Source organism: Gallinula chloropus (assembly GCF_964237585.1).
Source record: "Gallinula chloropus genome assembly, chromosome: 10".
Lineage (NCBI taxonomy): Eukaryota > Metazoa > Chordata > Aves > Gruiformes > Rallidae > Gallinula > Gallinula chloropus.
This window is the reverse complement of record NC_140095.1, coordinates 13,731,960-13,754,641: the sequence shown is the minus strand read 5'-3', so window position 1 is coordinate 13,754,641 and position 22,682 is coordinate 13,731,960. Positions and strand designations below refer to the sequence as shown.

General features: G+C 54.7%; 1 protein-coding gene across 1 annotated transcript; it reads right to left on the bottom strand.

The window, feature by feature from the left end:
- Positions 1 to 1,152: 1,152 nt before the first annotated feature.
- On the bottom strand, positions 1,153 to 21,183 carry TCOF1 (treacle ribosome biogenesis factor 1; the record flags this gene model as incomplete). The annotated part of the gene is made up of 18 exons (XM_084268443.1): positions 1,153 to 1,740; positions 2,195 to 2,233; positions 2,755 to 2,855; positions 4,470 to 5,036; positions 6,028 to 6,244; positions 6,975 to 7,057; positions 7,305 to 7,554; positions 7,830 to 8,003; positions 9,806 to 9,930; positions 10,084 to 10,258; positions 14,058 to 14,327; positions 14,956 to 15,240; positions 15,672 to 15,766; positions 16,503 to 16,848; positions 17,090 to 17,196; positions 17,871 to 18,013; positions 20,424 to 20,479; positions 21,073 to 21,183. 17 exons carry the CDS (start codon positions 21,181 to 21,183, stop codon positions 2,201 to 2,203), a joined length of 3,138 nt encoding a protein of 1,045 aa, XP_084124569.1. The 3' UTR covers positions 1,153 to 1,740; positions 2,195 to 2,200.
- Positions 21,184 to 22,682: the final 1,499 nt, after the last annotated feature.

Genomic DNA, 22,682 nt, shown 5'->3' with positions numbered 1-22,682 from the left:
CTAGAAAAAGCAGTGGCAGCACAAGGCTGGGGGCAGCAGCAGGATGAGGCTGGGGGGGGCAACAGCATCTGCTCTTCCCTGGGTGCAGGCACCAAGCAAGTCATTTCCCCCCACAAACGCATCAGAATCACAGGGGTTGGAAGGGACCTCCAGAGCTCGTGGGGTCCAACCCCCCTGCCAGAGCAGCTCCCCAGCTCATATTGCACAGGTCAGCGTGCAGACAGGGCTGGAATCTCTCCAGAGAAGGAGACTCCACACCCCCTGGGCAGCCTGTCCCAGGGCTCCCTCACCCTCACTGGGGAAAAGTTCTTCCCCATGTTGGTGTGGAACTCCCTGTGCTCCCACTTGCAGCCATTGCCCCTTGTCCTGTCCCCACAGCCACTGAAAAAGGGCTGGCCATCTCCCCCTGCATCCCATAGTTAAGATATTTATAAACATTCATTAGATCCCCCCTTAGTCTTCTTTTCTCCAGGCTGAACAGCCCCAGGTCACTCAGCCTTTACCCACAGGGGAGATACTCCAGGCCCTTCATCATCTCTGTAGCCCCTCTGGACTCTCCCCAGGAGATCCCTGGCTTGTTTATCCCAGGGAGCCCAGAACTGGACACAATATTCCAGGTGGGGCCTGACCAGGGCAGAGCAGAGGGGGAGGATCACCTCCTTTGACATGCTGGCCACTCTCCTCCTGATGCCCCCCAGGATCCCCTTGTCTCTCTCAGCCCCCAGGGCACACTGCTGGCTCATGTCCACCCTGTCATCGACCAGGACCCCCAGGTCCTTCTCCAGAGCTCTTCTGCAGCAGGTCACCCCCAGCCTGTATGGATAAAAGTGGTTATTCCTCCCCAGGTGCAAGACTTTACACTTGCTTTTGTTGAACCTCATCTGGTTTCTCCCTGCCCAGCTCTCCAGCCTGTCCAGGTCTGGCTGGATGGCAACATAGTGTTCCTGCATGTCAGCCACTCCTCCCAGCTTTGTATCACAGGCACTTGCTGAGGGTGGATGCTGTTCCCTCATCAAGGTCATTGCTAAAGATATTAAACAGGACTGGAAGCTGGGCTCTGCCCTCCAAAACCCTCCCCATCCAGGGTTTGGTCACCTCCCTTCCCTCAAAAGCAGCTGAAGCAAAAAAAAATCCCACTAGGGTTGGGTTTTTTTTTCTTCTTTAATTATTTTTTTTGTATTCCATAAAAAAAACCCAACCCACAAAAAATTGACACTGCCTTGGCTGAGAACAGCTGCTGGCCACAGTTGTTCAGTGCAACTGCAGGGACACAACCATCACTGCTGTCAGTGTTAGAGAGTACAAACCCACCCCAGAGCTCTCTTCCAGAGTAGCAAAAGGACTGACATCACAACTCCCAGAAGGGGAAAGGAGGGGAAATAACCCAAAAGATAAAAGTTTCTCTTAAAAATATAGCTCTGTGGTGAGAAAGGGGTGGCTGGGTGGCAACTAGGAGGAAAGCAGTTTATGCAAGCTGGCTCTTCTCTTGGTCAAACTGTCTCCTTCAGTTCCTGTGCAATAGGTGAGCCGTCCAGAGGGGCAATGAACATGTCTCTGGGCCCCAGCAGGGCAGGAGGAGGCAGAAAAGTTACACTGCTCTGCTCTAAAAGTCACGGTTAAAAGAAGATATAAATTATTATTATTTAAAAAAAAAAAGAGTTGGAATTCTCCTGACGAGCTGTTTTTCCTCTCTTCTGTCTGATCTTCACCCATAAATCCTTAATCACAGGGATGCGGTACCTTTGGGGAGAGGAGTTAAGAGAGTTAGGGACAGGGAGGAATGTAACAGCCTTAGAGCTGAGGAGAGCAAGGGCAGAGTCATCTGGTCCACTTCCAGGTGGCTGCATCATCACCACCACCTACTCCACATGACTTTTCCAAGCTCCCCGTGGTCAGCAGGGACAGACAGACACTGCCAGAGGCCGCTTATCTCTGCTGACGACAGAGGACAGCAACGTCCGGGCTGGACATCCAGTTCTGAGCAGCTAAAGAGTTGAGGTCAAGCACATCCAGAGAAGGCAGCACGCTGCTGCGTGCCTCTCCTGACACCGCTCCACTCCCTGGCCCTCTAAGCTAAGGCTCAGCAGGCAGCCAGAGGGCACATGGTCTTCCCAGGACTGGCCCAGGAGTACTGAATTCGGCCAAGGTTACCGCCGCTCAGAGGTACCGACTGAGTCTCCCCAGGGCCATGTACCTTCGCTCACAATCCTTCAGGCTCAGCTGTTTTCTTCTTCTAAAGAGCAAAAACAAAAAGGGCAAAAAAATCAAATCAGTATTGGCCACAGATAAAGGACCCAGCAAAGCCACCAAGGCTGCTTGGCTACCAGCTCCCCAGAGACACATCCATCATGAGGAACATCCTGCAGCCTCTCCGCTCCCTTCCCAGCCCTTGGGATGGGGAGCAGGAGCCTGCAGAGCCCTCAGGAGCTCCTGTGTCTGTTGGAAACAGCTCTGTGAACAGATGGATGAAGAAGAGTGTTTACTCTTCTGCCACAGGAAGGGCCCCTGGGTTTGACCCTTCCAGGGAAAGGGATCTCTCCTGGGGAAGGGATACAGGAACAAACCCTTCTTTGAGCCACCCCAATCCCAACCAAGGGTCAGGGTGTCTCAAGACCAGTCACAGTTAACTGCAGCCTCCTCTGTTCTGCCAGTCAAGGCCAGGACATGACTGTTTGCACTGCACCTACAAGCATCCCAAGAGTGGTTCGGAACTGCTCTCCCACCCCACAGCCCACCCCAGGGTCTTGCACACACCTTCTTCTTCTTCTTCTGACTGTCAGCAGAGCCATCAGCTACTGGCTCCCCTTCTGCAGAAACCTTTTTGCTCTTCTTCTTGTCTTTTCCAGTCTTTTTTTCTGGGAGAAGGAAAGCAAAGTCAACTAAGAGAGGGACTCTGGTATTGCCAGCCTGAGATGGAGCAGAGAGCAGGAGGTGCAGCTCCAGTAAGTCTCTGATCACATCTGAACCAGTGCAGACCTTCCACAGCAGTACCTGGGTGAGGGCAGAGCCCTGCTGCAAGGTGGCAGCACCCAGGGCTGTTTCTCTGAGCCAGAGCCATTGGACCCCATCATGCCAGCACAGGCGTGGGAGGAATTACATAGGATCCACCTCCTGTTCCCACCCACTCCAAGGAACTGCTTCAGTGCTGAAGTAGCTGGGCACATGCCAGGAATCAGAGCAAAGGGAGCTGCTAACACAGGGCGGACAGGAGGCTGGGCTCAGCACAGCAGCTCCAGCTCAGCAGCCCACAGGAGGGCTGAGGGGCCAGCCTGTCTCCTCTGAAATGAAGGGCTGCATCTCTGCAGAACAGAAACCCTGGCAGATCTGGCCTGCTCATTCCAGACAAAAAAAACCCCACCAAAAAATCCCCAGAACTACCAGACCCAGCACGAAGCCAGCTCAGATTGGCAAACGGCATCTGCGCTGCGAAGGAAACCCATCGCCTTGGCAGCAGGGAAGCAAACAGGGTGTTCCAGAGGCGTGCAGACAAGAGGGCAGGAGCACTCCTCATGGGAAGCAACGAGCAGGAGGCTGGGACCACCAGCCCTCCTCTTTCTCCAGTGGTTGGGAGCAGCAGTACCAGCCCTGGGTCACATCTCCCTGAGGAACACTCACTGTGCTGCAGTAGGACGCTGACCAAGGAAGCAGCTCCCTCACCCTGCGGGGAGCAGCAGCAGCTGACATGGCAGCTGACAGCCCAGGTTTCAAGGCTGATCTCTCTTAAAAGAGGCTGGCAGCAAGAAGCTGTGCTTGAGAAGCTCTGCCTAACGAAACCCTGCACAAAGTGAACGCTGGGTTCCTCTGCTGTGCCTGGAGCACCTCAGGGACCTTCCGCACACCTTCCCCAGCCACCTTTCAGCTTCACTCTCTGCCAGCATGAGCCATGTTTGCCACAGAGGAGCCAGGGCAGCTGGCTGGGTTAGCAGAGCTGTTCCACAGTGCAGGGCAACAGGCAGAGCACAGGCCTTGGAGCTGACACCTCACACCAGCTCTCCCAAGCCCAGCGTGGACAGGCACAGAGAGGCCTGAGGAGGTTCAACGCAGACTCACCTCAACCCTTTGCCAGCCCTCAGCTGGACAGCTGCTTCCAGCCAGGGTAAAGGCCAGGAAAGGAGAAAGCCCTGGAGGGACAGGTCATGCCATAGAACACACAGGGGGACATCAGCTTGCTCTGCAAGCAGCAGGGATCAGTGTGAGTATTAACGTGGTTCCCACCGTGCCCGAGGCAGGACAGAAGGGTGGGAGAGCCCAGCTCGCTGGCTGCAGCACAAACTGGTGCTGGGACTGCAGGAACACGCTGAAGTAGGGTATACAAATCTGACATGGGCTTTGGGTGGGCCAAGAGGGAAGAGCCAAGCAGGAAGCTAACAGGAAAGTGGGTGCTGCTTACAAGGCCCTGCACCAGAGGCTGAACACGCATCAGCTGTGAGAACCTATGGCAAGTGCAGCCTGCAGGGAGGGATGCTTACTTTTAGCTGATTTTTTCTTTTCCTTGCTGCCTGGCAACTTCTCCAGGTCACCAGCTGCTTTCTTCTTTTTCTTTTTGGGTACTTCTTCACCAGCTTGTCCTTTCTGCTTCTTCTCCTTGGGCTGCCCAACAGCTTCATCCTCATTTGGCAGTTTCCGCTTCTGAGATGTTTTCTGCTTCTTTTTCTCCTTGTCTTTGCTCTTAGATGTTTTCACAGCCTTGTCTGCCGTGGAGGGAGTTTTCTTCTTTACCTTCTTTTCTTTTTTCTCCTTCTTCTGCTTCTTCTTCTCTTCTGACCCTTCCAGTGTTTGCACTGCAGGAGCTTTGGCAGCAGGGGTGACCTCAGTTTTGCTCCCCAAGCTTGAGTCCTCTGACTGTGGGATGGAGACTGGTGTATGTGATACTGGGGTCACTTGCACCCCCTTTGCCCCAACGTTGTTCTCTTTGACAAACAAGGCTTCCTTAACTGGGGAAGGTTTGAGGCTGGCATGATCTGGCTCTGTTTTTCCTGCCACCTTCTCACTGCTGGAGGCTGCTGTGGCTTCCTGCCCTGGAGCGGGGTTGTTTCCTGCAGAGAAAACAGCAAGAGAGAGAATCAAACTCAGGGAGCATTTGTTACAGACCCCAGAGTCACTGGAGGGTGGAAATGCACGTCTGGAGAGCAGCCAGTTCTGCCTCTAAAGCAAAACCTGATGGTCACTGCAGCTGCAGTGGCACCATAGAAGGGTGCTGCAGCCTGAGACTGGGAATCTGGTGGGGGAAGTGGGAACAACAGCCATGGAGAACAGGGACTGGCCAAAAAACTGTAGCACAAGATGGGTGAGCACAGACAGCACAGTCCTGTCCCAGGACACCACCCCCAGCAAGCCAGGGACTTCCTAGGGTAGAAGGGACATCCACACCACCATGTTTAACCTATCCTCCAGCAGCTGGGAGTGCTCAAACCTTGATATACCTCCACACAACCTAATGATGTGCCTCAGAGGCCAATGGACCCATGTGAGTGGGGGCCTCCAGAGCTCACAGCCAGATCATCTCTGAGTTTTACAGCTTCCCAAAAGCCAGGGTGACAGGGGACCAGCATGACCTTTCCTTTCTCCATACATTTTCCACTTGCTTCCCCTCCTCTGCCCTCCAGACACGCTACAGAGCCCAAAGAGACCAAGGGCACACTTGAGCACCAGCACCGTAGGGCAGATGTTCTTCAGCCAGTGTTTAAACCTCCCAGAGATGCCGTGACTCCCCCAGCACACCAACGCAGCGTGCGTGGGTTTCAGGGACAGCCCTACCCACTCCTGCTAACTGCATTAATTACAGCAGTTAAAGCAGAACATGGAAGAGGCCGGGGCACAGAAGCCAGCCAGCACAGGAAGGGTGTTTGAGACCAGGGTTGTGTCGTTGCTGGGGGGAGCCAGCAGACGGCAGCAGCACTCCACGCTCCTGCGCTCTGCAGCGCAGACACGCTGGGAAGCCAGCCCTACGCCAGTGTCACCCTCCCGTGCCAGCATGGCTTTGCTCCCAGGACCAGGCAATTCCCAACACTGCCATGGGAGACCCACCTGCTTTGTGGTTTGGAGCTGCCTGACAGATGTCCATGTCAGAATCGCTGCTGGAGCTGTCAGTTTGGTCTGGCTTCACCAAGGCCTTGGCAGGGGAGTTGATAGCAGCCACAGCTCTGCCTTGCCCCGCTTTGCCTACAGGCTGAGGGGGAACTGTCTTTGGAGTCTGGGGTGTTGCTGGGGCACTGGAGAGACCCGGGTAGCCTGTGAGGAGGGACTGAAACAGCACAGACATACTGAGGAGTCACAGCAGGGCAGCCTCCCACGCACCAGACATGCAGATCTGTCTCTGCTGCTATTGTGCCTGTGCTCCAAGTGAAGGGCCCACCTTTGGCCACCCACGGAATGATCCCGCACTGCTGAGGCAGCCCTGGAGAGGCTAGGGCTGCCAGGAGAGGGTGCCGGGCACTGCCTGAGCTTACAGCAGCAAGAGCTGCTGGGGAGAGGGTCTCCTCTTTGTTCTGGCCTAGTAAAGTGGGCTTGGGGGAGGCTCTTGGCCATTAGCACACGCCCACGCACAGCTAATGCTCTGCAGATGTGCTGCACGCTCTGCACGGTGCTTACAAAGGGGATTTAATGGCTTGGACAGGGGTTAAGTTACAAATAAAAAGGGGAAAAAAGTCCTGCTGCTGTTGGCACTGTGTACCAGTTCTCCTGGTTTAACCCTTGCAAGGCACCACCTCCTCCCATCCCTTCCTCACGGAGAGGCACTGTGAGCTCCAGACCCAAGGCCTGGCTCCCTGGGGAAGCATTTGGGGTTCAAGAGCCTCTCTGTGCCCCCAGGGAAAGGCCCTGCTCACAGCACTGCACCGGGGAGCCCCCACTCCTGTGCTGGCAAAGCCACTCAGCACCCTCTTTGCTACAGCTGAGAATTCAATTCTCTCTCTGTCCTATTTATGACCCAGTTGCAAGTCCCAAGAGGACCCCAGCCTGCTCAGGTACCATACCTGCGATGCTGCCTCCTCCTCACTGGACTCCGAGGAGGAGCTGGTGTCTGGCTGTGTCCCTCCTGGTTTCTGCAGCAAGCCTGCTGGAGGAGCAGAGTTCACTCATTAAACCCACCACCCCTGCCTGGGGCTGAGCTCACCCCCCCCAGCACAGCTACTGCCACCCAAGGCCTTCTATCTCCAAAGAAAGGGGAACACTCTGCCACGCTGGAGAGGGGGAACCCCTCTCCAACCACTGCGTGACGGTGACACCTCTCATGGGATAACAGTACATTGTCCCCACCCTGACCTGGCCAACACCAATGAGAGCATCTTCTTGGGACAACTGACCAGGTTTGGGGGGCTGCTTGGGTGTCCCCTCCTCATCGCTGTCTGAGGAACTGCTGCTGTCTGAGGTCTCCTCTGCCAGGGTGGGTGGCACTGGCTGGCTCAGCCGGATGGCCTGTGCTGGCTGCAGGCCTGGCTTCCTCGTCTTGTTGGTGGGACTTCCCAGGAGTGGAGCAGCCTGAGGAGCAGCAGGGGTGGCTGGGGGAGCTTTTCCCACTGGAACCGTTTGCTTTGGGCAAGGAGTAGAGGGGGCCTAGGGAGAGGAAGACAAAATGCATCTAGGAAGAGGAATAACTGCTCATACCCATGGACTGGAAGAAGCAGCCCAGGGCAGATGGGCTTGGACCACCTTGTCCCTTCTTCAGCGGTACCGCTCCAGTGCATGCCAAGGCTATCCCAAGAAAATAGAGCACCCCCTTTTCTCCCCCCTTCCCTCAGCTGGAGACACTGCAGGAGCCTCAGACTCCAGCACACCCATCTCCCACTCTCCACAGTGAAGCTCCTCACTTTAGTCTCCTCCATCCTTACCTCTCCTTTCAGTATGCTGTGCTCCAAGGAATTGCTGCTCAAGCTCTCAGACACTCTGGTAACTGGTGAGACAGCTGATGGCTTTGTCCCCTTCCCCAGAGGCAGGGTGGCATTGGCCTTGGCTGCAGCTACGCTCAAAACCTTGGTTGCTTTGACATTCTGCTGGGACAGAACCTAAAGTAGGTGAGAAAGAAAATGAGGACAGAGCACAATGTGGAGGGAAAGAGAAGCAGAAGTATAGATTAACCCACCACCAACTCCTGAGCACTTCCAGCACAGCACCAAGGCTCACGTTTACTTCCCCTCTCCCTTCATAGGCCAGTGCTGCCTCCTATAGCCTCTAAGCAAGGCCTCTGGCACAGCCAGGAGCAGAGGAACGAGGGCCAGCACCCCAGGAGCGCCTAAAGCATGAGCTCAGCACCCCCAAGGCACCATCCTGAGGGCAGGCAGGCAGTAATGTGCTGGCAGGCTGCAAGGTCCTGATCCACTGCAGCACCAGCAAGGCTGCAGTTGAAACCGTACTTCGCAAAGTGGGCAGCTGGACTCCAGGGTGTCTCCTACACCCTAAAAACGACACATCAGGAGTTAACTGGCAACAGAGGCAAAGCAAAGACACCAACCAGAGGGCAGATCTGCCTCCAGGTCCACGAGCAAGTCCCAGATTAGAGAGCAAATTAACAAGAAGCAGTTCTGTTGCCTCACATTTGAGGCCTCCCGTCAAACTAAACGTAAGAGGGGTTAAAAATAGAAGAGCCAGGGGCATGGAAATCAGGCACTGACATCAGGTCCCAGGCACAAATGCCAGCAGAGGAGGGAGCAGAGCAAGGAAGGCAGGCTCAGCCTCCTGGTTTGCGTTACAAACGAGGCTACGTGAGCAGCTCTCCCTCAGCAGAGCTCTGACAAGCTGGGCCTTTGTGGGCTGACATTTCCCTCACACAACATCTGGCCTTCAGAGGAGAAGGCAGCGCTGCACCGTGCAGAGAGCCGCCAGTGCCGTGAGCTCTCAGCACAGGGCTCGAGTTACAGAGCTGTGTTATTTTATACAATCTCAGTACTATAAACACGCTTTAACTGAAGACTGCTCAAGCTGGCTGCCTGCCCACCAGCTGCAGGGGAGACAGCCTCTCCGCTGGCCACAGCAGCAGGCCAACATGGGGAAGGGTTTCCTACAGTGTATGTAATCTCCCTCTCCATGCAAAGGCGCTGGCCAGACAGGGGACACACGTATCAGGACAAGGAGTGCATGTGGCCACTAAGCCTGGGGCTCAGAGCACTGGCCAAGCCACCACCATGAAGGGATGGCAGCCACCAGGCTTCTTCCCACCGTTGCTCTCAGGCTCCAGCTGCAGCAGAGGTGCAGAGACACCCAAGCCAGCTTCTGCCAAGGCAGCTCAGCCATGGCCCTGTGGGACTGGCATGGAGGCACAAAGAGACTCGGGTGAGTGAGCTGGGATGGGCTCTAAGGCATTTGGCAGTGTCTCTGCAGATATGGGGTCCCCTCCCTTCTCCAGGGCAAGAGTCTGTCTGGCTCCTCCAGGTGAGAGACAGCAGGACTACCATGCTACCCTTTTCAAGGGCAGACCCTCCCAAGGCTTGTGGAGGGGGAGCCCAGAGAGCTCCATCCCCACCCTACAACGGGGCGGGCTGCCTTGGAGCTCATGGAAAGACTCTGCCTGTGAGGAGTCAGCTGCTTTTCCAGCCTAACTCCCTGGAGCAGGGCAAAGGGGACAGAGTCTCAGAGGAGGTCTGGGCTCGTGCATCTACTCATGTTCCTGCCAAAATATTCACACCTTCCACTGCTCTCTAACACTGCAAGCTTGCTGTGGCCAAGACCTGAAGCCAGGGTCAGTGAGACCCAGGAATGCTGCCAAGAAAGCCTGACGTAGCCAACAAGAAGGCTACCACCACAAGCTCTGAGACCTCCTGGGCATGCAGAGCTACCAGCACCCACACCCAGGGGGTCAGCAGCTCCTTACCTGTGATGGGGGCACTATTTCTTCCTCTGTGTCTGACTCCTCACTGGAGTCATCGCTGCTGGCCACAGGTGGAGGGGCTGGTGCCACCTTCACGTTTGTTGGCTGGGGTGCAGCATTGGTTTTCCCTGCAGGAAAAAGCACAGGAGAGCATCACCATGAGGAAGAGCTGCTCTCCACGGATCACAGGAGCAGTCACAACAGGCTGGGCTGTTCCATGGGAGAAAAGGAAATGCACAGGGATGTGGGTGAGGGATCCTGGCCACTACAAGGACACTCACCAGGCTGCAGAGGCTGTGCCTGTGCAGGGGGGGACTCCTCTTCGCTCTCAGATGAATCGCTGCTCCCGCTCTCTGAGGCTTGGGTTTTCAAGGTGCTTCCTACTGCTTTTTCAGGCAACCCAGCTTTAGCAGCCTGGCTGAGGTTGGGAACGTGCCCAGGCTGTTCTGTTAACCTCTTAACAAAAGAGAGATGCGAGCCCAGAAATGTGGTATTAGTACAGGTGTTGTTTAGGAGTTTAAGTGCAGTTTGAGCTCAAGTTGGGGTTTGTTTTACCCTAACACAGCTGTTCCTAACACTCACTCTATCCTTGGCATGTCAGAACTGGAAGGGGCTTCACTCACTGCCTGGCCTGAGCTGCTGGAGACACACCTCTGCATCCAGAAACCTGCTTCTGACAGGAAGCCTGAGCGTGTTCCACCTCACAAGCATGCAGGGCTAACAGCACTCTGAGGCTGAGACACTGGCTGGACAGGAAAAGCACTGCAACCCCCAACCTCACCCCCCTTCCAAGGAAGTCTCTCATTTAAGCATGGCCTGCCCCCAGTTTGGGGAATTGGTAGGTGCTGGGAAGTCTTGTGACAAAACACATGCAAGATTCAGTGTCTGCATCAGTGCAGCTACACCCCAGAGGTCAGCATAGACACAGGGCTGACAAGAAGTGCTCAGGAGCAGAGTGGGATCCAAGGTACCATTGAACACCCCTGTCAACAGGTCAAGGAACCAAAAACCCCTGGAACTCGCTGGGGCTGTGCTGTTCTCCAGCACATCAGCTCTCTGATGTCCAAGGACAGGCCACAAGTCACCGCCCCAAGAAATTCATGTGTCAGCACTGGGACCCCACAGTTACTGCAGCACCAGATACACAACTGGCAGGTGAGACTACCCCCTCCCAGCCCCTCTCCCAGCGTGGGCTGGGGGCTGCAGACACCCCTCCTGCACGCTGCTGAAGGCTAGTGCTGGCAGAGGGAGAGGCAGCGCTCGCTGAGAGATCTGGTAACTTCACCACCCGCAGATATTCTCCAGGCTTCCAGTGCTCTGCACCCACTCAGTTTACTCCACTCATCGCTCATCTCCGGGCTGCTCTGCCAGAGAGTACAGCACGCTTGCCAGGGCAGGCAGACCCCATCCAACCTGCACGTGATGGCAGCCTGCTGCAGTGCTCTCTCTCTCTGGGTCTCCTGCAAGGTGGTGAGAGACACTCCTGCTTGGCTGCACAGCCCCTGCCACCCCCTCTGCCACTCCTGTGGTGCACAGCACAGCGATACCCACAGTGATACCCTCTCAGCCCGCAGCAGAGGACCAGGAGGACTTCGGCAGCAAGCAGCTCACCCAGGGGCTGCTCCTGGCCAGCTGCTGAGAGCACCAGCCTAACAGCCTTCCAGGAGGACAGATCTCACCGTGCTTCCTGGCACAGCCCTGCTGAGGGCTGCCACTGGGGCAGTGTTTATCATCTTCAAGCCAAACACTAAACAGACAACAGCATCTGCATGTTTATCCCATTACAGAACAGCTCCCCGAACAAGCCAAGCACATTTTGACTCTGCTTAGAGAAACAGAAACCTCCACAAGCGCTTGGGAAGGGGGGGAATTGCAAACCTCACTTGTCTGTTTTGTTTTGATACCAGTGAGTCACTATCTCCAGGACAGAGGCCAGATTTGCAATGCTGAAGAGACAGAACTACTTGAAGCAGACACAAGAATTCACAGCTCTACTCAAGTGTGCTAGCTCCTCTCCCTCCTGTCCCAAGCACTGCAGTGAGGGAAGAGTCTGCCAAGCTCAGACCCCTCTTGCTCACTTTTAAGACCTTTTGCAGCAAAGGGACTGGTTTCTCCTCCTGTGTGGATGCATGGCACAAGGGCTGCTTCGTTTCCTAACAGAGCCAGAGATTGGGAAAGAGCTGCCGGACAGAGGCATCCTGACACAGAAAGAATGTAACAGTATCCATAGAGAAACCACCAGCTTTATGCAGCCTTCGGACTCCTCAGATCTTCCTGGGAGGAGGCCAAGGTCCCTCAATCCACCTCATCCTGGTCACTGCCAGATGGCTGACAGCTGCCACATCCTGTGACGTGCCCCAAGGCAGGATCAGGCCAGCAGCACAGCTGAGATACCCCTAGGGAGCAGGGTAACACAGGCAGAGAGCTTCTGACACCTTAAGAGCCACAGGTACTGAAGTAACTCAGAGAAGAAGAAACTAATTCAAGAGGAAATAAATTTTTCCTGCTCCCTCTCCAGCCCCCAAAGCAGGAGCTGCCTGCTGCTCAGTACAGTGTGATGACTCAGCTCCCTCACAACCCATCTGCCACTCCGCTGGGTCGGTTTGCATCATGCAGTGCTGCATGACAAGAGGGGAAACAACCCCAGGCCACGTGCACTGAGCACGTTGTAACAAACCCCATCGCTGCCTGTGCGCCGCTGATGCGCCCGCCAGCATATCGGGACTGGGACCAGTATCGCAGCTGGGTTGTGACACAGCAAAGGTACAACTACCACCTGCAGCAGAGCAGGAATGGGGTTGGGGAGGGAAGGAGACCCTCTGTCTCTTGTTGGCACGTGGTCCAAGATAAAAACTTGCAGGAACAACTTCTACCAGCGCAGCCTGCACAAGTTCCCCTGGGATGCTCAGCTTCCCAACACGTGTGTGTGCATTTCACACCCACTTATGGCAAGGAGAAGGCAATGCAGGTCTGTAGATGGCTCAAGTGTCATCTTTGGTCCCAAACATCCAGGGAAAACGAAGCAGAACAGAATCAGCAGTTCCAAAAGAAAAGCAGCTCACAGCATCTTTAAAGGTCAACCCAGACTGTCCCCCACCACCACCCTTCTCCCCCCAAAATCTGCAAAAACCTTGTCAACCTCTTTGACTAAATATTCCTGAATCTTCAGAGGTAAACATACCAATTAAGCAGTTCAATTTAGGCATGATGTTCATTTTAATTGTGCTAATCCACCCCCACAGGGAAAGATGAAGCAGCTTCCAACGCTCTGTATCTGTTTGGATCTTGCACAGAAGCCAGAGGAAGTTGCAGGATACAGTAAGTCAGTGGTTAGCATATGCCCAAGTAGCAGATGGTGAGGATGAGCTAAGAAGAGTTTGACTGGGAGGACAGGACTGTGGACACAGCTAAGCCTAATGGTTTATCTTAGGCTTTACTCGTGGTCTCTGCTTGTAAGCTACTAACATAGGAAGAAACAGCCTGTTTGGCAAAAATAGAGCTCCCATGATGACAAGCTCTTCCTTGCAGATTTGGGGCTTTTGGGTAATCGCTGGTTTGCAAAAGGAAAGACACTGAAATGGTTAAAGAGCTGTCAGCAAGACTGCTACCTGCTGCTGCCACCTTCAAACTGGGGGAGACACAAGCCTACCTCAGCTAGAACGGACAAGTCTTTGAGAGTTTTACAGCAGGACCCCATGGCAGAGCTGTCAGAATAGCTGCTCCTGCCACCCAGAGCTGAATCTTCACTTATAATCATGCAGGAAGAGAGCAGCAGAGAGCCAACTGTGAGAGATGCGTCCCCCTCCACCCACCTTAGCAGACCAAGGCTATAAAGACAAACGCAGAGCCTCTCCAGCTCCTGCCTGTCAGCAGTGAAAGGACGTGTTGACAAAGAGCCTTCCTGCAAGGACACGTGAGGGTCTGCCCCCAGTTTCCCTTCCTCCCTTGCAGATAATAGCTGCCATTTCCAAAACATTGCTCTCAGGGCACTTTCTGATGGGCTCTGCAGCTCAGAGTCAGTGCAGAAGGTCCCTGTATCACAGATGTATCCAAGGACACTCTGAGGATTTGCTTCCCTATGAGTTCAGCCGCCTATGTCAGAATGCAGTCTGAGTTCACAGTCCTTCTCTCAAGAGAAGCCTAAACAAACCCTCACAGGAGAGCCAAGATGAGTATCAGTGGTAGCACTGAAGGGCAAAACTACTGCCTTGCACATCCCATCCCTCCTCACCAAGCTGAGGGTGGCATCACTTACCTTCTGGCTGATGGGCAGAGGGAGATCTTCCTCTTCACTGCTTGAGGAGTCAGAGCTCTCCGCTGGCTTTGGAATTTCAGCAGGCTTTGTGGGGGCAGCAGGCCTTCCCGGTGTTGTTTTGACCTGCTTTGGCACTGCTGGCTTTGGTGCTGGCTTCCCTTGGGACACTGGAAGTGGTTTTACTGGAGATGCTTTGACAGAGAGCGGCGCTGCTGGTGTTGCTTTCACTGGGGTCGGGACGGCCTGGGAGGATTTTGGAGGTGGCTTTGCCTGGACAAGACAAGAACTGTGTGAAACAAGGCAAATCCCACAGCAACACAGTTCAGTTGCTCAGAGTGTAATCAAGGGAAGAGATTTCCAAGCCCTCTGGGAGAGGCAAATGAAGGAAGATTAGCAACTGGCAGGACACAAGGCATCCTTTCATCTAGCTGCGTGGGGATAGTCTCCCAAGATGAGAAACACCAGACACTCTTCATCACCCTGCTGCTAGTACCAGTCCCCTCCAGTGAGGTATGCTGCAGCACTTTGCACTCCCCACAGCAGGGAAGAGAAGCTGCACTGCAGTTTGACAAATTAGACATTATTTATTGCAATTTATATCAGAGAGGCAAATTCAACCAGCACAATTTGCCTCTCCAGGTGGGAAAAGAATCACTGGGGTTGGTTTTTTTTATTTAAAAGTACTGATGGACTTCTTTTCTTTAGAAGAAAAGCACAATGGCTTGATTATAAAGCTCAGAGCAAAGACATTGAGGTACCTTTAGAGACCCCATGCCTCCTTCCTCCCACCTCCAACATGACTTTGCTATACACTACATTCCTTCACAAAGTTTTTCTTTTCACTGCAATTCCCAGCCCTGGAGAGGGATGCCAGGAGAGACAGCTCGGATAGAGGCACCTGGGTTACTGAGGGAGGTTCCTCATCTTCGCTGTCTGAGGAGTCGCCACTGCTTGAGGAGTCGCTGCTGCCTGAGGAGTCATCAGGCTCTGCAGCCCCAGGAACCGTTGTAGGTGCAGGTTTGGCCTGGTTTGGCATGGGCCTGGCCTGGTTCGGCGTGGGCCTGGCCTGGTTCGGCGCAGGTGGTGTTTGCCTCACTGCATTCTTCTTGAGGGCCACTGGAGCAGCAGGTGTAGTTCTCACAGGCGCTGTATTAACCTGCACTGTTTTCACAGCTGGCTTTGCCTGGGAACAGGGCGAACAAAAGGGAGCAGGATAATCAGGAAACATCTCAGAAGAAACAGGCCGAGAGCTGTAATGGCATGGGATCTGTTTTTAAGGCATCCACCATGGTAACTGACTGGGATAAGCTTGGGGAGTACCTCAAACAAGCCACTTTCTCCACAGACTGCCTGACTACATCTGTGGAGTTGCAAATCAATTGCCTCCTGCAGATCAAAGAGCTTCCCTCAATTTCAGGAACTGGGATATATTGGCTGATGGTGGTAGGGTTAGCAGGGCTCAGTCACATGTGCTTCTCTGGCCTGGGGTTTGTGGCTCCCACACACCCAGGGAATGGGGTGCTGTCGTAACTACAGCACAGCAGCATCTCCTCTCTCCTTCAAGGGAAGGGAAAGGATTTCCTAGAGGCAAAGACCCTGGGCTGGAGAGGTTACCTGGACTGCTGGAGTTGTAAGCTCCTCCTCAGAAGATGTTTCATCACTTGATTCTTCACTGCTGCTCTCAGCAGCCCCAGCTGGCTGCTTCGGCTCTGAAACACAAGCAAGATGTCACGGATGCTGCCTGCTCTGAGCTCCCAGAGCGTGATGCTAATATGGCTTTTGAAGTGAGGAAAACAAAGCAAGCCACAGAGAAGACTAAGGGGATTTTCAGGGAAGAGGGCCTAGCCCTGCTGGGAGCATCACTGGCTTGCTGGGAACAGCTTCTCCAAACAATGGCCCCAAAACACCACTTCCCTGGCCACCCTCAACCCTCTGGGAGCTGCCTGCTGGGGCACCCAGCCTAGCGGGACCTCCTCTGGGAAACAGCTGAGAGAAGGACTGTGTTCAGAGCTTCTATGATCTACTCCTCAACCCCCCACAACACACACACTTCAAAGCAGTTAAAATATTTCCCCAAAGACTTCAAAGCCCCAGAACAATCACTTTACAATTGGGAACAGAGAGAAGATGCTGCAGTGCCTTTCCAATACTGAAAGTATCTGCAGTATTAGCACTGCATCTCCTCAAGATACGCTACGCTGTTCTTTCCAACCCTGTAGCACTGGGTGCTGCCAGACAGACATTTTAGCACAGAATCTGCTGCTTGAAATGGGAGCAAACATGCTGGATTCATCCCACAGAGCTCTGGAATTGGCTGCTTTGCAGTATTCTCACAGCCTCCCCAAGGAACAAGCATCACTCAGAGCTTTCCAGCAAGGGAGCTGAAAGGAACACGCTGAAGGCATGGCTCAAGACCCAATCTACCACACCCCACGGGCTCCTTACCCACTTTGGGGACTGGGGTCTTCACAGTCGGTGTCTCTTCCTCCTCACTCTCTGATGAAGAGCTGCTGCTGCTGGAGCTTTCTGGTGCTTTGGTTGTTACCGGTGCTTTGATTTGACCTACTCTGGCCACGGCAGGTGCAGCAGGTCTAGGCTTCCCAGGACTAGAAAGTTTTTGCCCAGCTTTGGCAGGAGATGCAGCTGCAGCTGGTGTGTTGGGCTGCTGTTTATTTGAGGCCACAGTTCTGGTTGCAGCAGGGCGTGCTGCTGCCTTGCCTGCTGGGGTGGTGGGTTTGTTAGGAGAATGCAAGGAGTTGGCAGGTTTGCCACTCACCACAGCTGGTGTCACCTGCAGGAAACAAGAGAAATTAGCAGCCTACAGACATTGGACATAACAGATATTAAACAGCAACCTGGAGGGCAAGCCACAGAGCTCTTTAGGGAAATATTTGGGTGGCAGATATCCAGGAGAAGGTCATTTAAACATGAATTCCACCCCAGCCCACATTTCTGCACATGCCAACGAGCCCAGGACAGTCCTGGCCTCAGAGTACAATCAGACTTCAAAGCCAAGAGACCAACTGCCTTACCGTGACAGCACCCTTCCCAGCTGGTGTCTCCTCTTCTGATGAGGAGTCCTCATCCTCACTGCTGTCTGCATTCGCTCCTGAGTTGGTGGCCAGGGAAAGGCTGGCTGCTGCACAGGAGAGAGCCCCAGAGAAGTTGTGTGAGCATGTCTCTCTTGTGACAATGGCCTCTGGAAGGCCACAGCAGGCAGGGGCACATCTCCACACCTGCCCAACCTTGTGACAGGTGAGGATTTTACTCCTCCACCCCACCTTTCTCCCCAACACCCAGACAAGGAACCTGCCAAGGTCTCTGTGTTTCCAAAGGTCTACAGCAGATAAGACTGAGCCATAACATCTCAGACACATGGGGTTTTGTTAGACCAAACCAGCATCAGCTGCAGCAGGGAGCAATCTCCACCTCAGAGGACACTGGCTTTCCAAACCAAGTAACAAATGCTTTCCTCATGCATGAAACAGGCCAGTCTTTGCAGGCCCAGCAGACACCTGGGACTAACTAGAAGGTGCTCCACAGCAGACAGCATTAAGTTCCCAAGGCTTCATCCAAGGAACAACACCCATCCCTTCCCAATGAATCACACCAGGCTTTTTCTAGCTTCAGCAGACATCTGTGCTCCTCAACTCCACATGAGAAGGGGGTGCTAAATTAGTTGTCCTATTTTTCTAAAAGCACAAGGGAATAGCCATCACTTTAAAATCATTTTCTCTAGCCAGACAAGTCAGGCTGCTCCTACACAACCCTCCAGTCCTGCTCTGTCAGCACCAGGAGATGAGAGGCTCCTACCGTTTGCAGCTTTCGCCTTCTCCTTCTCATCCTCTTCTTTCTCTGAGCTCTCAGAGCTGCTCACAGGATCAGGAACTCTGATCTTTTCTGGGATAACCGTCTCTTCATCACTCACCTTTCTCCTCCTGGAGTTCGAGGGAGTTCTGAGGGAACAGAACGTGTGTCAAAACAGAGGAAAAAAAGAATTCTCTTGAATAAACCAGAATGCTCATCCACTCTCAGGTGAGGGTCCAGCCTAAGGACATTCCTCTACAGCCCCTAAGGGGTGGGAGAAGTACTCCTCTAACCTGCAAGGGACATTGCCAGTCCTCCTCAGGCCGCTCCTGAGAGCACAATATCCCTGCAGTAAACTCCAACAGACCAGACCTAGACATTTTTTCTGTGACCTGGGCAGACACTTTCTCACTTCAGCAGAGAAGTAACACCACACATGGTCAGGCTGGTGCCCACTGCAGTGCAACGGCATCTTACAGAACAAATCCTGTCTCTGGGAGGCAGCTATAGTGAGACAATCAGTAAAAGCTGTCCAAGGGACAGGGCAGTGATCCCCAAACAGGCCTTAGTACTCCATGAGAAGTGACTCTAAAGGCTGCAAATGCCATTTGAACTTGGGCTCACAGGCCAAAAGGACAGCAAAGTCAGGTTGCAGGGAGATTTAAGCAAGGAAGCAGCTGGATCTACAGAATGTGTCTTGAAAGATGGAGAGGAAGAGGCCACAGATGAGCATTAAACACTTTAAGCTGTGCAACTGGGTTAAAACAAACCTGGACAAAATGTTTCTGGGCTCTGAATCCTACTTGTACCAGCAGAACAGATGTGGCTAAAGTTATCATTGCTTCTCAAACCAGAACACAGGTAATGCATTTGCTTTATCACACAGGTAACATCAGCTGGGCACATGCCTGTGTGATTCACACACAGAGTAAAAAAGCTCTGAGACCCCCCAAGCTATCAGAGGCAACCCCCCCTCACGTTTATGCCACTTTAACTTATTTACTTGTTAATCTAATTTAAAAACAAGGTTAATTGAACAATTTGGCTAGTGAAGACTATGCTTACTGTGGGTGTTTCAATAGCATAGCTGTAACAGCAAGTTTCTTTACAAGCTGCCTAGGCTGAAGGCACGTTTGTTATTACAAAGCACTGTGAACTACTGTAATAATCTCTTTAATAAAATAATAGGGCAAGCCACACAGGCAGCCCCAACGCTCTCCTGATTCCATGGCAGCTGATAACACACCAGGGACTGCTGTGAGAATTTGTCCCAAGCAACCAGGAGCTCAGGGATACTGCACAGGGGAAAACTGTGGCTCTACAGCTGCACAGAGCATCTGAGGGCTCTGGCTGCTCCTGAGGCTGAGCAGGTCCAGCTTCCCCCTGCCCCAGCCTCTCTGAGGCTAATCAGAGCTGGAGAGGGAGGCTGCTCTGAAGTCACTGGAAATCTCAACTGTTAAGTTGACTTTGAAGGAGTTTCTGAAGGAAAGCACTGAGGATGACCTTGGGTAGATGGGTGAGAGCTGCCATGCAGTGGGAGGGAAGGCATTTTCAGGCCAAAAGCCTATGAAGCAACATGACACAAGAATCACAGCTCACCCACCTGAGACCACTGGCACTTTCTGGATAAACAAAGCTACTGGTCGCTACTTCCCTCACTGTGACTTCAGAACAGGTGTAATTCAGGGGGACCAGGGCTAAAAGGTGTACTTGTGGGGTGGGATCATAACAGAAGGGTCAGAGCAAAGTGATGCAAGTGCCCTGTCACTTCCCAAGGTTTAAAAGTAATAGATTTATTATGTAATAAAAAGCAGGTAACAGCTTTGAAGCAAACACCAGCTTCCCGAGGCTGAGGAGCATCTTCAGTCCAGCACTCAGGCACAGAAGTCCAGCTCACTGACTCCCTAACATGCTGTCTCTGTGGCTGCTGCCAGGCCCCTCAGCAGTGCTGCACCCCAGTGCCAAACTAAAGCAGGGGGTGTGAAAACATCTCTGTATCCCACAGGTGGGAAGGTCCCATGCTGGGGACCTTCACGTGGGGTACTCAGTGGAATAACTACACTGGAAGGCATGGGGCTGAACATGTAAGGGCTTGTAAAGAGAGGCTGAAACCAAGAGACTTCCTCTGAATCAGAGGTTACATGATCTATGGCCAAGGTCTGAGTCCCTGTAAGAGCCTTGGCATTTCAGCACCTGCTCCAAACCTCTGTCAGTGTTCCTCAAAGCACGTGGCTTTAGGAGGAAAGTGGCACACTGTAAAGCACGACTCTGAGCCCCACAAAACACCAGAATTAACCCCAGCAGGCAAGAAGAGCCATCAGTTTCTCAAACCTGGACTCACATCTCCAAGCTCAGGGAATTTTCAGCCAAAGCAATCTTTAACAGCTGCAATGAATCGCTCTGAAACCTGAGGTGGGAGGCAGGTCTGCTGAGCACAGTTCTCATCGGAAATACCCTGACAAGGGGAATCCCCAGCAAATAATGGTCACACGTGCCACACAGCCTGGTTGTTAACACGGTCTGGGACTTATTGGATAGTTGTTTCCTCCTTCAACTTACTTCTCCCAGTGGGTGAAGATGTCCTCGAGAGAGGCCGAAAGGGAAGGGAGCAACTTCTGTGAATGCAGAGAGAACACACGTCAGGCACCGGCCCCGTCTCAGGACGCGGCCACCGGACAAGCAGGCCCGAGACCGCAGAGGAGAGACCGCCGAGGTCCCTCCAGGCACCCCGAGGAGCAGCGGGACGCCCCGTCCCGCACACACGTTCCCCTCAGAGCCCCCCCCTCCCTCCCACGGCCCGTCCCGCTGCACCACGGCGGGTGCAACACGTGCTCGGGGGCTGAGGGAGGAGGGGGGGGGACGCGACGCGGTGCCCCGCCGGCACGGGACGGCTTTACCCGGCGGGCTGCCGCTTTGCCCCCTTCTCCCCAGCCGGCTCGGGGCGGGGTCGGGCCGGCGGACACCGGGGGGACCCGCTGGGAGCCGGGCTAACACGTGGGCGCGGAGCAAGGGGAGAGCAACGGGCTCAGGGGCAGCCTCAGCGCGGGGTCTGCGAGGGCGCCCGGACCCTGCGACAGAGCGGCGGGAGCCGGGCCCGGCGAGGGGGCAGGGAGGCCCGGGCCCTCCGACCCCGCCGAGGCCGAAGCCCGGGACTGACATCCCCCCTCCCCCCGCCACCGCCTCCCGCCCCAGCCTTACTGCCCGTTACCTGCCCGGTCTGCGCCTGGAGCTCACGGGCCGCGCGGGCGTAGCCGCCGCGGAGCAAGTGCTGGTGGATGAGGGCGAGCAGCTCCCGCCCCCCGCGGCCGTCCGCCGCCATGGCGCGGCCCGCTCGGCGCAGCCCGGAGGCACCGCGTGCTGCGCGGCCCCCGCCTCATGTCCGCTTCCGCCGCGCGGCCCTCTGGGAAGTGTAGTGCCGAGCTGGGGCGGCCCACCCGCCCGTTCCTCGGGAGTAGGCGGGGCGGAGAGGGAGGCGGCGAGGGAGGCGGCGAGGCGGGCGGGCCGCAGAGCCGCTGAGCCGGCAGGGCGGGGAGTGTTTCGGCAGCAGCCGCTTGGTCCTCACACAATCACTGGGGTGGAAAAGACCTTTGAGACCGTGGGGCGCAACCGCTCGTGTCCTGCGCTAAGCCCTGAGCGCCTCACCAGCCCGTCTGCCCAGCGCACCCAGGGCGGTGACTGACCCCCTCCCTGGGCAGCCTGTGCCAGGCCCCGGCAACTCTTTCGGTGAAGGACTTTTTCCTAATGCCTGCTCTGACCCTGCCCTGGCACAGCTTGAGCCCATTTCCCCTTGTCCCATCCCCTGTCCCCTGGCTGAAGAGACCATCGCCCACCTCTCTGCACCCTCCTGGCAGGGCAGTGTAGGCAGTGAGAAGGTCTCCCCTCAGCCTCCTCTTCTCCAGGCTGCACAACCCCAGCTCCCTCAGCCGCTCCTCCGAGGATTTGTCCTCCAGCCCCTTCCCCAGCCTGGTTGCCCATCTCTGGACTCACTCCAGGACCTCGATGTAGCGATGTGCTGGACACAGCACTCTAGGTGCAGCCTCACCAGTGTCAAGCACAGGGGCACAATCACCTCGCTGGACCCACTGGCCACGCTGTTCCTGATCTAGCATTGGGTGAGCATGGAGCTGCTCCAACGTGTTTGGGGCTAAACAGGCGAAGAGTTAGAGGGAAGAAGGAGCTCCTGATGTGGAGCAGCTGTTGGGAGAGGGGCCGTGCAGCAGAGGGGCTGCCCTCTTACCGCCCCGTGCTGAGACTTTCCAGGGAAAATCTGGCTCCCTTCACTTTGGCAGGGGTTTATTTTTGGAAGGTTTAATAATGTCCATGGTGCGCCTGCCACTCGCTCAAAATACAGGCCCTTTATTTGTATTTATGGGCAAGATTAAATATAAAACTGGCTCGACTCCAGCTGGCTCCTGCACCAAACGTCTCTGACACCAGCATCGTCCAAAGCCGTAAAGCCACTGGCCAGGTGGCAGTTTTACAGCTCCTGTAAATGAAATGCAGACCTGGCTGGTCCTTTCTGGGCCTGACTTCCCCCTGCACAAACAGTCGTTGATGCTCAGCGTAAACGTGGCCACAGCACACGCCGCAGCGGGGTGGCTGGCCCAGGGTGGTGTCCCAGCGCGACTGCTGCTCCAAAACGACCTGAGGTGTGAGGTCTGATCAGGTGGTGGCCTGGTTTGGAGACCTGGTTTGAAGACCTGGTTCTCCTAATCAGAGAGAAAGATCCAGGGAAAGCATCCCAGGAGAGGGAGCACTGAAGGGTGTCTCATGGCAAGGCTGTAGACCGGGGCTGAGCAGAGGGGGGCAGCTGACTTC